Source organism: Pelophylax lessonae (genome assembly GCF_965119305.1).
Source record: "Pelophylax lessonae genome assembly, chromosome: 13".
NCBI classification, from domain to species: domain Eukaryota; kingdom Metazoa; phylum Chordata; class Amphibia; order Anura; family Ranidae; genus Pelophylax; species Pelophylax lessonae.
Window position 1 is genome coordinate 5,066,376 of NC_138780.1, and position 15,940 is coordinate 5,082,315.

General features: G+C 55.4%; 1 protein-coding gene across 6 annotated transcripts in view; it reads right to left on the reverse strand.

The window, feature by feature from the left end:
- LOC309569695 (uncharacterized protein) overlaps positions 1–7,500 on the reverse strand; it is a 47,359-nt gene extending 39,859 nt beyond the window's left edge. For all 6 annotated transcript variants that reach the window (XM_082275652.1, XM_082275651.1, XM_082275650.1 and 3 more), the window contains exon 1: positions 7,344–7,500. In XM_082275652.1, coding sequence (XP_082131778.1) covers positions 7,344–7,481 — 138 coding nt within the window. In that variant the 5' untranslated portion in view covers positions 7,482–7,500. The remainder of the gene's footprint in view (positions 1–7,343) is intronic.
- Between the last annotated feature and the right edge of the window lie 8,440 nt (positions 7,501–15,940).

Genomic DNA, 15,940 nt, shown 5'->3' on the forward strand with positions numbered 1-15,940 from the left:
TCTATTCTAGATTACAGCCCCACCCCATGTAGGGTAATGGTCGCCCCACTATTAGTATATGGGTGTAGTAAGGCCTCCTCAGAGTTGGTTGATATGGGACACAACCCAGTAAATCCGGAAGTGAAACTCCCTCCTGCCATGCGGAGATGATCGGCCAATCATCAGGCTGAGTGCTGTCACGTAGGGGCGGGGTTAGGCTTCTTAGCTCTGTGCAAGCTCCAACTTGGAGCTTACACAGGGGGGGGGGGGGCAGGCTGTTCATATTAAGACACGTGTGAGCCAGAGGCCAGAAAATGTCCATATACAGGGGGGGGGCGCTCTACATACAGGTCACCTTCCACCTTTACACATGGCTGCTCAGCCCAGTGCATTGTGGGCCCACAGCAAGCAAAGAGTGTGCAGAATGCTTAATAAGGGAAGATCACTGCAATGATCAGATCAGGACGGCAGAAGTGAGACGTCTCTACAAATCCTACATGAAGACGATGGGCTGGGCAGGATATTGTGGTTAAACGGTGATTTCAGATATGACTGTCAGCTCTTCGGTTTCTACTAGTGATACCGATAAAAAATTTATCACCCTACAGACACAGCATGGCCAACCACCATATACTCTAATGCGGGGGGGGGGGGGGGGTTTGGTTTATGCGGCTGTAGTCCCCAGTGCTGCACACAGCCCATGAAGTTGTATAGGGAAGCAGAAGCTGCATGGACATAGCACCTCTTCCTGATTGGACAGGTGTTCAGATGAGCCCCCCCCCCCCACCCCTAAACATCCCATCTGCATTCGGGGCTGTTTACCCTAAAAATTAGTATGAGCGGATGCCTCCCCCATTCACTTATATGGGCCACCTGCATGCAGCACCCGACAGATCAAACGGAACAAACAAAAAGGCCCAACTAACTCACCGACTATGAAGACCAGAGCTTCGTGGTCAGATCCACCAGGCCCCGAGAAGTCTAGGCTGGCCACCTCAGGGCCCAGGTAGGGTAGAGTGGCCTAGCCCTGCCGGTTGCCCCCGGGTAGAGTAGCCTAGCCCTGCTGGGCGCCCCCCGGGTAGAGTAGCTGAGCCCAGCCAGGCGCCCCCCGGGTAGAGTAGCTGAGCCCAGCCAGGCGCCCCCCGGGTAGAGTAGCTGAGCCCTGCCGGTTGCCCCCCGGGTAGAGTAGCTGAGCCCTGCCGGTTGCCCCCCGGGTAGAGTAGCTGAGCCCTGCCGGTTGCCCCCCGGGTAGAGTAGCTGAGCCCTGCCGGTTGCCCCCCGGGTAGAGTAGCTGAGCCCTGCCGGTTGCCCCCCGGGTAGAGTAGCTGAGCCCTGCCGGTTGCCCCCCGGGTAGAGTAGCTGAGCCCTGCCGGTTGCCCCCCGGGTAGAGTAGCTGAGCCCTGCCGGTTGCCCCCCGGGTAGAGTAGCTGAGCCCTGCCGGTTGCCCCCCGGGTAGAGTAGCTGAGCCCTGCCGGTTGCCCCCCGGGTAGAGTAGCTGAGCCCTGCCGGTTGCCCCCCGGGTAGAGTAGCTGAGCCCTGCCGGTTGCCCCCCGGGTAGAGTAGCTGAGCCCTGCCGGTTGCCCCCGGGTAGAGTAGCTGAGCCCTGCCGGTTGCCCCCGGGTAGAGTAGCTGAGCCCTGCCGGTTGCCCCCGGGTAGAGTAGCTGAGCCCTGCCGGTTGCCCCCGGGTAGAGTAGCTTAGCCCTGCCGGTTGCCCCCGGGTAGAGTAGCTTAGCCCTGCCGGTTGCCCCCGGGTAGAGTAGCCTAGCCCTGCCGGTTGCCCCAGGGTAGAGTAGCCTAGCCCTGCCGGTTGCCCCAGGGTAGAGTAGCCTAGCCCTGCCGGTTGCCCCAGGGTAGAGTAGCCTAGCCCTGCCGGGCCCCCAGGGTAGAGTAGCCTAGCCCTGCCGGGCCCCCAGGGTAGAGTAGCCTAGCCCTGCCGGGCCCCCAGGGTAGAATAGCCTAGCCCTGCCGGGGCCCCGGGTAGAGTAGCCTAGCCCTGCCGGGGCCCCGGGTAGAGTAGCCTAGCCCTGCCGGGCCCCCGGGTAGAGTAGCTTAGCCCTGCCGGGCCCCCGGGTAGAGTAGCTTAGCCCTGCCGGGCCCCCGGGTAGAGTAGCTTAGCCCTGCCGGGCCCCCGGGTAGAGTAGCCTAGCTTTGTTCACTAGACATACCTAAACTCCCACATATAGACGGTTCAAGTCCCATCCTTGCAGCCTGCACACCCCACAGCACAGAATATAAATGAATCCGGCCTGATAAGAAGCTGGTTTTTCTGGTCTCTGAACTCCGCATGTCATTAACCCCTCTCCACCTCCATAGTGGCGGAACACGCCTGTCAGGAAGGGGCCCGGGGGATGTGCTGGGGGTTAAATTCCTCCAAATTATCTCTATAGAAACCAAAAAGGAAGCTGCGGGAGGGAGTGACAAGGAGGGTACAAAGGAGGAGGAGTCAGGAAGTCTGATCACACCATACTGGAACCCAACAATCAATCCGCTCTTCCTATAGAGAGACATTCACAGAGGAACAACAACTCCAAGCATGCACCACCCGCTAATACACACCAAATATACTTCATTCTAACAGTCAGGACATTCATTACTCCATTATGCCTTTAAAAGCCCCCCCCCCCCACCCCCCCAAAATAATGTGTGCATCATGCCTGTAATCAGCAGACACCGAATCGTTTTTTTACGTTCGATCTTTAATTTGGAAATTCGGCCACCAAGTGAAGATAAAAAAATGAGAGCCGCCTGTACGGCAACATGTGGCCAGCGCAAGACCGAAGCAGACGGCCCGTCTACTGGTTGCCATGGCAGCTGCTGATGGGAGAACGTTGCATCGAGGCGACATCTGCGGAGGACTGACGGGAATAATTCTGGCGTATCCCCCCCCCCCCACAAATCCTGAAGATTAAACATAAAGAGTGTTAGCCCTTCACTACTGAGCCCCCCCCCCCACTTGCTCCTCATCCTCTACTACAGAGCCCCCCCCCCCCCACTCACTCCTCATCCTCTACTATATAGCCCCCCCCCACTCACTCCTCATCCTCTACTATATAGCCCCCCCCACTCACTCACTCATCCTCTACTACAGAGCCCCCCCCACTCCTCATCCTCTACTATATAGCCCCCCCCACTCACTCCTCATCCTCTACTATATAGCCCCCCCCACTCACTCCTCATCCTCTACTATATAGCCCCCCCACTCTCTCCTCATCCTCTACTATATAGCCCCCCCCACTCTCTCCTCATCCTCTACTATATAGCCCCCCCCCCACTCTCTCCTCATCCTCTACTACAGAGCCCCCCCCCCACTCCTCATCCTCTACTACAGAGCCCCCCCCCCACTCCTCATCCTCTACTACAGAGCCCCCCCCCCCCACTCACTCCTCATCCTCTACTATATAGCCCCCCCCCACTCTCTCCTCATCCTCTACTATAAAGCCCCCCCCCCCCACTCACTCCTCATCCTCTACTATATAGCCCCCCCCCACTCTCTCCTCATCCTCTACTATAAAGCCCCCCCCCCCCACTCTCTCCTCATCCTCTACTACAAAGCCCCACCCTCCAGACACAAGTTTCCCGCAGGTTTGTGAAGCGGACTCTTGTAGGGACTTTTCATAAATTCCTGGACAGGAGTGAAAGTCCCGGTCTGACTGTAAAAGGAAAGGCGAGGAGCCGGCCTGGGCGGGACGACACACACCGGGCGGCTTTCCAAGGCAAAAGATGGGTTGTCTGAGAGTGTGAGATCCCCGGGAGGATCCCAACATTCACACCAGATCCCCGGGAGGATCCCAACATTCACACCAGATCCCCGGGAGGATCCCAACAGTCACACCAGATCCCCGGGAGGATTCCAACATTCACACCAGATTCCCGGGAGGATTCCAACATTCACACCAGATCCCCGGGAGGATCCCAACATTCACACCAGATCCCCGGGAGGATTCCAACATTCACACCAGATCCCCGGGAGGATCCCAACATTCACACCAGATCCCCGGGAGGATCCCAACATTCACACCAGATCCCCGGGAGGATCCCAACATTCACACCAGATCCCAACATTCACACCAGATCCCTGGGAGGATCCCAACATTCACACCAGATCCCTGGGAGGATCCCAACATTCATACCAGATCCCCGGGAGGATCCCAACATTCACACCAGATCCCCGGGAGGATCCCAACATTCACACCAGATCCCCGGGAGGATCCCAACATTCACACCAGATCCCCGGGAGGATTCCAACATTCACACCAGATTCCCGGGAGGATTCCAACATTCACACCAGATTCCCGGGAGGATTCCAACATTCACACCAGATCCCCGGGAGGATTCCAACATTCACACCAGATTCCCGGGAGGATTCCAACATTCACACCAGATCCCCGGGAGGATCCCAACATTCACACCAGATCCCCGGGAGGATTCCAACATTCACACCAGATCCCCGGGAGGATCCCAACATTCACACCAGATCCCCGGGAGGACCCCAACATTCACACCAGATCCCCGGGAGGATCCCAACATTCACACCAGATCCCTGGGAGGATCCCAACATTCACACCAGATCCCTGGGAGGATCCCAACATTCATACCAGATCCCCGGGAGGATCCCAACATTCACACCAGATCCCCGGGAGGATCCCAACATTCACACCAGATCCCCGGGAGGATCCCAACATTCACACCAGATCCCCGGGAGGATCCCAACATTCACACCAGATCCCTGGGAGGATCCCAACATTCATACCAGATCCCCGGGAGGATCCCAACATTCATACCAGATCCCCGGGAGGATCCCAACATTCACACCAGATCCCCGGGAGGATCCCAACATTCACACCAGATCCCCGGAGGATCCCAACATTCATACCAGATCCCCGGGAGGATCCCAACATTCAAACCAGATCCCCGGGAGGATCCCAACATTCACACCAGATCCCCCGGGAGGATCCCAACATTCACACCAGATCCCCGGGAGGATCCCAACATTCACACCAGATCCCCGGGAGGATCCCAACATTCATACCAGATCCCTGGGAGGATCCCAACATTCATACCAGATCCCCGGGAGGATTCCACACAGGAAAATCCTGGAGATCTCACCGGAGGGACGCAGCGTCTGAGCAACCGGAGGAGAAAGTCCCAAATCTTCTACCTGACAAAATACAGATCTTCCTGTAATGATAAACGGAGATCCCCCCCAGAACAGTGAAACCCCTCAGAACAGGAAAGCTAGGGGGGCAATCTCCCCCCCCCCCCCCAGGAACCGGCAAGAGAGGGGGCCAATCCCCCCCCCCCAGAACAGGAAGCAAGGTCCAATTTGGCCTGGAGACGCGCATGTGCGTTGTGCGGTGCATGGACACTAAAGCCCCCCCCCTCCCCCCTTTTGCCACCTTAATAGACGTTACACAAGATGCAACAGATTATCATTTTAGGTCATTTCCAACCTTTGCACCTTGGTGGCTTTTTTTTAGAATGGGGGGGGTGTGAAGGTGTCACCGAGAACACCGGCAATGACAGCGACCCAACCCAGCCGGAGATCGCAGCAGACACCCTGAGAACACAAAACTACTAATCCCATCCCCCCCCCCCCCCCTGCACACCATCCATGGCTCCAACATAGTCCACAGCACCAGAGGAGCTTACACTCTAATGTCCCCTCCCCCACAGTCACATCAGTCTCTGTACCAGAGGAGCTTACACTCTAATGTCCCCTCCCCCACAGTCACATCAGTCTCTGTAGCAGAGGAGCTTACACTCTAATGTCCCCTCCCCCACAGTCACATCAGTCTCTGTACCAGAGGAGCTTACACTCTAATGTCTCCTCCCCCACAGTCACATCAGTCTCTGTACCAGAGGAGCTTACACTCTAATGTCCCCTCCCCCCCACAGTTACATCAGTCTCTGTACCAGAGGAGCTTACACTCTAATGTCCCCCCCCCCCCCACAGTCACATCAGTCTCTGTAGCAGAGGAGCTTACACTCTATGTCCCCTCCCCCACAGTCACATCAGTCTCTTTACCAGAGGAGCTTACACTCTAATGTCCCCTCCCCCACAGTCACATCAGTCAGGGAAGTGGGAGGATCCAGAGGACAGCTAGGTCTTGTCACCTGCAGGGGGCAGCCATGTGTGGTTGGGGGGGGGAGCAACCATTAGACTTCTATTAGAAAGGAGGAAGGATACGGAGAGGAGTGTCAGCTCCCAGGACAAGGCTCAGATCTCACTGACCCCTCCCAGGATGTAGGAGGGAAGGGGGGGCAGGGAATGGGGTGTAATCTGGTCACCTGACCTGCACTCTTCTTTCATATTATTGGGGTCACCTTACATAAGGGGGGGGTAGTATAGCATGGGGGGTGTAAAGTTTGGTCACCCAATATCATGACTTCTCCTCCTGGCCGCATGGGGGGTCACCGGTCCCAGCACAGTGCGGGGTGTATCGGGGGAGGGGGGTTGTCACTCCTCCCCAGCACGAGGCACATGGGGGGGGTACACAGGTCCCTGTACAGGACAGTGCGGGGTGTATTGGGGGGTCACCGGTCCCTGCACAGTCTAGCTCAGGGAGCATCGGAGGATGGGGGGGGGGGGGGTGATTTCAGTGCGATGCGCACGGGGGGGGTCCCCGAAAAAGGAGCAGCGTGGGTGGTGCAATTTTCAGGTCACCACTCCCTACACAGTGTAATATTGGGGTCACCGCCCCCCGAGGAGTGATATCGGGGTGTCATTTTCGGGTCACCAGTCCCTATACAGTGTAATTTGGGGGGTCACTGCCCCCCCCTTATGTGATATTGGGGTGTAAATTTAGAGTCTCCAGCTGGAGATGTATATTTCAGGTGACCGCCCCCTGAGGGGTAATATTGGGGTCACCAGTCTCTATACAGTGCAGATTTGGGGGGGGGAGGGGTAATATTGGGGTCACCAGTCTCTATACAGTGCAGATTTGGGGGGGGAGGGGTAATATTGGGGTCACCAGTCTCTATACAGTGCAGATTTGGGGGGGAGGGGTAATATTGGGGTCACCAGTCTCTATACAGTGCAGATTTGGGGGGGGGAGGGGTAATATTGGGGTCACCAGTCTCTATACAGTGCAGATTTGGGGGGGGAGGGGTAATATTGGGGTCACCAGTCTCTATACAGTGCAGATTTGGGGGGGAGGGGTAATATTGGGGTCACCAGTCTCTATACAGTGCAGATTTGGGGGGGGGAGGGGTAATATTGGGGTCACCAGTCTCTATACAGTGCAGATTTGGGGGGGAGGGGTGTTATTCGGGTCACCAGTCCCTATACAGTCTATATTTGGGGGGAGGGTGATATTAGGGTGGTAATATTCGGGGGGGGGAGGGGTGGTAATATTCGGGTCACCTGTTCCCGGGACCGGCGCTCGCCCTCCACCTCCCGGCTCAGCCTCTCCGCCCTCTCCTCGGCCTCATCCGCCTGTTGTTGGAGGACTTGGATTTTCCTCTTCACCGCCTCAATGCTGCTCATCCCCCCGCCGGACATTTCTTCTTCTTCTTCCTCCTCCGCCGCCGTCCCTTCTCTGACTGAACACCCCGCACTTCCGCTCCCCGCGCGACCCCCACTTCCGCCCGCCACGCCCTTACAGCCGGGAGGAACGGCTGACACCTGGCGGCCAGAGGACGGTACTGCGGGCCCCGCCTAGACCGCATGGAAAGAAGAAGAGGGAAGTGGGGGAGACTGCTGACATCTAGTGGTCAGAATCCGGTACTGCGGGCCCCGCCTGAATTACGGGCACTGAGGAAAGGGAACGCTGCTGACACCTGGTGGACAGCATTCGGTACTGCACTCCCATTTTCTTTCTAGCACAGAGGATGGGCTTTATATATAAATACAGAGGATGGTCTTTATATTCACTTTCAAGTCTGCCACACACAGGCAGCGACCTTCCATGTACGTACCAATATATATATATATATATATATATATATATATATATATATATATATATATATATAGGAGGAGCTGATCCTTATATACAAATAATCCACCTTATAGAAATTTGCACTCCCTCACCCTCCCAGGCCCCCAAAAAACCCTCACCCACCCAGACCCCCCCCCCCCAGAATTCTTCACACACCCAGACCCCCAGAACCCCTCACCCACCCAGGCCCCCCCAGAATTCTTCACACACCCAAACCCCTCACCCACACAGACCTCCAGAACTCCACACCCATCCAGACCCCCTCACAATTCCTCACCCACCCAGACCCCCAAAAGCCCTCACTCACCCAGCCCCCCCGAACCCCACACCCACCCAGACCCACCCCCAGAATTCTTCACCCACCCAGACCCACCCCCAGAATTCCTCAACCACCCAGACCCCCCCAAAACCCCTCACCCACTCAGACCCCCCCAGAATTCTTCACACACCCAGACCCCCAGAACCCCTCACCCACCCAGGCCCCCCAAAACCCCTCACCCACCCAGACCCCCCCAGAATTCTTCACACACCCAGACCCCCCAAAACCCATACCCTCCCAGACCCCCCCAGAATTATTCACACACCCAAACCCCCCAAAACCCTTCACCCACCCAGACCCCCCCCAGAATTCTTCACACACCCAAACCCCACAAAACCCCTCACCCACACAGACCTCCAGAACTCCACACCCATCCAGACCCCTCACAATCCCTCACCCACCCAGACCCCCAAAAGCCCTCACTCACCCAGACCCACCGAACCCCACACCCACCCAGACCCACCCCCAGAATTCTTCACCCACCCAGACCCACCCCCAGAATTCCTCAACCACCCAGACCCCCCCAAAACCCCTCACCCACCCAGACCCCCCCAGAATTCTTCACACACCCAGACCCCCCAAAACCCCTCACCCACCCAGACCCCCCCAGAATTCTTCACACACCCAGACCCCCCAAAACCTCTCACTCACCCAGAACCCCACACCCACCCAGACACCCCCCCCCCAGAATTCTTTACACACCTAGACCCCCCAAAACCCTTCACCCATCCAGAACTCCAGAACTCCACACCAACCCAGACCCCCTCCAAAACCCCTCACCCACACAGACCTCCAGAACTCCACACCCAGCCAGACCCCCCCCCCCAGAGAATTCCTCACCCTCCCAGGCCCCCCAGAACCCCTCAACCACCCAGACTTCAAGAACTCCACACCCACCCAGACCCATGCAGAATCCCTCACCCACCCAGACCCCTCAAAAGCCCTCACCTACCCAGACCCCTCCAGAATCCCTCACTCAGCCAGACCCTCCAAAAGTCCTCACCCACCCAGACCCCCCCAGAATTGCTAACCCACCCAGACCCCCAAAACCCCTCACCCACACAGAACTCTCAAAACCCCTTACCCACCCAGATCCCCCCAAAACCCCTTACCCAGACCCCCCAAAACTCTGCATCTACCTAGATCCCCCCCACTCACCTAGACCCCCCAAAACCCCTCACCCACCCAGAACTCCACACCCACCTAGACCCCTCCAGAATTCCTACCCCACCCAGAGCCCCCCCAGGGACCCCTCACCCACCAAGATCCCTCTAATTACACCTCCTCCACCCAGACCCCGGGACCCCCAGAGCTCTACGTACGTCAGCCGCCTTTTTCTCGGCAACCTCCAGCTTCTCCTGGGCATCTTTGAGGGCTTCGGAGTATTTGTCCAACTCGTCCTCCGTTCCCTTCAGCTTCTTCTGCATGGACACCAAATCGTCCTCCAACTGCCGGGACACAGAGGTCAGAGGTCATTCTACTATATGTACTATGACTAACACAGAGGTCAGAGGTCATCACCTTATATGTCCTATGATTGACACAGAGGTCATCACCTTATATGTTCTATGACTGACACAGAGGTCAGAGGTCATCACCTTATATGTACTATGACTGACACAGAGGTCAGAGGTCATCACCTTATATGTACTATGAGGTCATCACCTTATATGTCCTATGACTGAAACAGAGGTCAGAGGTCATTCTACTATATGTCCTATGACTGACAAAAAGGGCATCACCTTATATGTACTATGACTAACACAGAGGTCATTCTACTATATGTACTATGACTAACACAGAGGTCAGAGGTCATTCTACTATATGTACTATGACTGACACATAGGTCAGAGGTCATCACCTTATATGTCCTATGACTGACACAGAGGTCAGAGGTCATCACCTTATATGTACTATGACTGACACAGAGGTCATCACCTTATATGTCCTATGACTGACACAGAGGTCAGAGGTCATCACCTTATATGTATTATGACAGCAGCGGACTGATGACATCATCTCAGCCTAGGCACAGTCACTGATTGGAGCTTTTGATCGATAATAGGAGGAGCTTTTCTGAACAATGATATTGTTGCTGTATATGGTGACATGTCAGGGATTTATTCATGAAGACTTCTGGAGGTCCACTTAAAGGATTTGTCTATTTGAAAAGGATATTTTAGCGCTGGTTGGATGTTTCCTGGTAATTCATAAGCCGGCCTCTTCCATCTTTCTCTGGACCACGAGTGGCTCCATGTGAGATCCTCCTCCCGGTAACCGTCTCCTGGGAACTCCAGCAACTAAATTTTTGTGCCTGAGTTCCCAGCTCCGCCCATCTGCCCCAACCACAGGCCCCTCCCCCTCTTTCAGCTCTACCATTAGAAAAACACAATCTGGGGGGAGGGATGAAGCTACAGAAGGCGGAGCTGGGAACTCAGTTTGTAGAGTTCTCCCCGCTGGATTCTGACGGATATAAGACGGCAGCGGATGATTCAGTCCGGCCAGCGTATCAGTTGCAGGTGGAAATCATCCTCACAGTCTCATCTGATTGGCTGCTACCTGGCTTATGCCCCTCCCGCAAATTTTTATACATCATTTTTGATATTCTATGACTTGCACGGAGGCAGACTCATCCATTCCCAAAATGGCCGACACCGAATGAATACATTTAAAAAAAATAATATTCTTGTAACTCTAAACACTTGTTGTAAGAATAGCGGAGGGCATAACCAACATGACATGGCCGTAAGACGCCTGACCCTGACCCCGGCGCCACAGCCCCCCCATTTAGCTGTGCGATACGCTACCTGTTTGCATTTCTCCTCCACCTGCTTCTGCTCGGTCTCCGCCTGCTCGGCGCGGTCCAGCGCGTTCTCCTTGTCCAGCTTCAGCATCTGCATCTTCTTTTTGATGGCCTCCATGTTGGCGGTACGTGGCGTCGAGACCCTCTGCTGCGTCCCCTATGGCAGACCCGTGTCCCCCCAGTCTATTATAAAGGCTGGGGTCACACCTGTCTCCCCCCCACCTCTCTCTGACCCCTCCCTCCTGTCTCTCTGATGATGGGGGGGCGGTTTGACACCTCCATATTTGGCCGTGGCCGGACAGCTGGCGGCAGACAATGAACTGCTGGTATAATTATTGTGTTACAGCATCAGTTATGAGCGGAGGTATTGTCATCGAGGCATGAGGCATTGTTCTCCCCCCCCCCCCACTCCGCTCCTTAAATATCCCGCTGAGAAATGATCCCTCGAGGTGACACGGTTATAAAAAGATGACGGACATCCAAACGAGGCGAGGCACATGAGACGGCGAGCTTAAGTGGGATTAACGGCGGAGGGGGGCGACAGAGCGGCGGGGCAAATCCATTAACTGATCTCCACGCGCTCGCCATCGCCGTAATGATTTTCTGCGCAGTCCGGGTGACATCACTGAAAGTTCAGTGTTCAGGTTTAGCTGCAAAAATTCCAACACTTATTGGAGATACAATGTAACTTTATGTGTCTGAAGATGACCATACATGTATCAATGTGATCAATTAATGTAATCAGAACCCCTCCCCCACCCAGTCCCCTCCTGATAATGTCCTCTAAAGGAGACCACACATGTATCAATGTGAAATCAATAAGTGTAACCAGAACCCCTCCTCCACTTAGACCACCCCCCCTCCCCCACAGTACCCCGCTGAGTACGAATGTATCAATGTGATCAATAAGTGTGATCAGAACCCCTCTCCCACAGTACCCCCTGCTGAACTCCTCTAAAGGGTGACCCCCAAATGTATCATTGTGATCAATCATTGTGATCAGAACCCCTCACACACCCAACCCTCCTGATAATCCCCTCTGAACGTGCCCCCACATGTATCAATGTGATGAATAAGTGTGATCAGAACCCGTCCCCCATACAGTACCCACTGCCAATCCCGTCTGAAGTTGACCCCATGTGTATCAATGTGATCAATCAATGTGATCAGAACCCCTCCCCCACACAGACCCCCCACAGTACCCCCCTGACAAGGCCCTCTAAAGGTGACCCCATGTGTATCAATGTGATCAATCAATGTGATCAGAACCCCTCCCCCACACAGACCCCCCACAGTACCCCCCTGACAAGGCCCTCTAAAGGTGACCCCATGTGTATCAATGTGATCAATCAATGTGATCAGAACCCCTCCCCCACACATACCCCCCACAGTACCCCCCTGACAAGGCCCTCTAAAGGTGACCCCATGTGTATCAATGTGTTCAATAAATGTGATCAGAACCCATCCCCCATAAAGTACCCACTGCCACTCCCCTCTGAAGGTGACCCCATGTGTATCAATGTGATCAATCAATGTGATCAGAACCCCTCCCCCACACAGACCCCCCCACAGTACCCCCCTGACAATACGCTCTAAAGGTGACCCCATGTGTATCAATGTGATCAATAAATGTGATCAGAACCCCTCACACACCCAACCCTCCTGACAATCCCCTCTGAAGCTGACCCCACATTTATCAATGTGATCAATTATTGTGAACAGAACCCCCCAACCCCCGCTCCCCCCCCCCCCCACAGCAGCCCCTTGACAATGTCCTCTAAAGGTGACGTGATCAGAATCCCCCCCCCCCCCCCCTGACAATGCCCTCTAAAGTTGACCACACATGTATCAATGTGATCAATTATTGTGAACAGAACCCCCCCCCCCCCACAGCAGCCCCTTGACAATGTCCTCTTAAGGTGACCTTGCATGTATCAATGCGATCAATCAATGTGATCAGAACCTCCCCAGAGACTGCAGATAATAGACAGAATATTTTTCTTATTTTGTAGAAAAAAAGAAATAAACAGAAAAAATAACAAAATAGTCAATAAAGAAACAGAAAAGGAGGTGAGAAGTTCCGGGAAATCTTTATTTATAATTATTTTATAACAGAATACATTGATGAAAGGGAGGGGGAGGGGCTTAGAGAATCAGGAGGGGAGGATATTCATCACTGGTCGTCCAATGAACAGGCAGGCCGAAAGAAAGTGGGAGGGGTTGGCAAGAACAGCAGTGTCACCCCCCCCCCCCCACCTAAACAGCAACCCAACCACAGCCTGGGCCTCCCCCCCCCCCATACATGGGACACCAAACCTGTATGAGTGACCCCCCCCCCATACATGGGACACCAAACCTGTATGAGTGACCCCCCCCCATGCATGGGACACCAAACCTGTATGAGTGACCCCCCCCCATACATGGGACACCAAACCTGTATGAGTGACCCCCCCCCATACATGGGACACCAAACCTGTATGAGTGACCCCCCCCCCATACATGGGACACCAAACCTGTATGAGTGCCCCCCCCCCATACATGGGACACCAAACCTGTATGAGTGACCCCCCCCCATACATGGGACGCCAAACCTGTATGAGTGACCCCCCCCCATACATGGGACGCCAAACCTGTATGAGTTTCCCCCCCATACATGGGACACCAAACCTGTATGAGTGCCCCCCCCCCATACATGGAAAACCCAACCTGTATTAGTGCCCCCCCCCATACATGGGAAACCCAACCTGTATGAGTGCCCCCCCCCCCCATACATGGGACAGCAAACCTGTATGAGTGACCCCCCCATACATGGGACAGCAAACCTGTATGTGCGCCCTCCCCCATGCATGGGACACCAAATCTGTATGAGTGCCCCCCCCCCCCATACATGGGACACCAAATCTGTATGTGTGCCCTCCCCCATGCATGGGACACCAAATCTGTATGAGTGCCCCCCCCCCCATACATGGGACACCAATCCTGTAAGAGTGCCCCCCCCCATACATGGGACACCAATCCTATATGAGTGACCCCCCCCCCATACATGGGACACCAAACTTGTATGAGTGACCCCCCCATACATGGGACACCAAACCTGTATGAGCGACCCCCCCATACATGGGACACCAAACCTGTATGAGTGACCCCCCCATACATGGGACACCAAACCTGTATGAGCGACCCCCCCATGCATGGGACATCAAACCCGTGTGAGTGCCCCCCCCCCATGCATGGGACACCAAACCTGTGTGAGTGCCCCCCCCCATACATGGGACACCAATCCTGTATGAGTGCTGCCCCCCCCCCCATACATGGGACATCAAACCCGTGTGAGTGCCCCCCCCCATACATGGGACACCAAACCTGTATGAGTGCTGCCCCCCCCCATACATGGGACACCAAACCCGTGTGAGTGCCCCCCCCCATACATGGGACACCAAACCTGTAAGAGTGACCCCCCCCCCATACATGGGACACCAAACCTGTATGAGTGCCCCCCCCCCATACATGGGACACCAAACCTGTATGAGTGACCCCCCCCCATACATGGGACGCCAAACCTGTATGAGTGACCCCCCCCCCATACATGGGACGCCAAACCTGTATGAGTTCCCCCCCCATACATGGGACACCAAACCTGTATGAGTGCCCCCCCCCATACATGGGAAACCCAACCTGTATTAGTGCCCCCCCCATACATGGGAAACCCAACCTGTATGAGTGCCCCCCCCCATACATGGGACAGCAAACCTGTATGTGTGCCCCCCCCCCCCATACATGGGACAGCAAACCTGTATGTGCGCCCTCCCCCATGCATGGGACACCAAATCTGTATGAGTGCCCCCCCCCCCCATACATGGGACACCAAATCTGTATGTGTGCCCTCCCTCATGCATGGGACACCAAATCTGTATGAGTGCCCCCCCCCCCATACATGGGACACCAATCCTGTAAGAGTGCCCCCCCCCATACATGGGACACCAATCCTATATGAGTGACCCCCCCCATACATGGGACACCAAACTTGTATGAGTGACCCCCCCATACATGGGACACCAAACCTGTATGAGCGACCCCCCCATACATGGGACACCAAACCTGTATGAGTGACCCCCCCATGCATGGGACATCAAACCCGTGTGAGTGCCCCCCCCCCCCCATGCATGGGACACCAAACCTGTGTGAGTGCCCCCCCCCCAATACATGGGACACCAATCCTGTATGAGTGCTGCCCCCCCCCCATACATGGGACATCAAACCCGTGTGAGTGCCCCCCCCCCCATACATGGGACACCAAACCTGTATGAGTGCTGCCCCCCCCCCATACATGGGACATCAAACCCGTGTGAGTGCCCCCCCCCCCCATACATGGGACACCAAACCTGTATGAGTGCTGCCCCCCCCCATACATGGGACACCAAACCCGTGTGAGTGCCCCCCCCCATACATGGGACACCAAACCTGTATGAGTGCCCCCCCATACATGGGACACCAAACCTGTATGAGTGCCCCCCATACATGGGACACCAAACCTGTGTGAGTGCCCCCCCCCCCCCATACATGGGTCAGTGCATTGTGTACAGTGATACAGAATATGTCAGAGCTTCATAGATGAGGAAAGGAAGACTTCCAATGATAAGGATATATTCTTCATGGATGATACATTGTATAAGGAGGGGGATGGGTGTGGAGGAATGTGGATGGGGGGGGGGGGGGTGACGGTTATTGCCCCCCCCCCCCCAGTGGCAGGCAGTTGGCTTGTCCCTGGATTCCGGGACCCCGGTGCCAGACATGTTTGGGATGATTCTGGTGTCACCCGGCTCCAGCTGGCCGGAGATCCTGAGAAAGAGATTATCCCAAATGCCCCCCCCCACCCCTCTATTGTTACAGAGAATGGG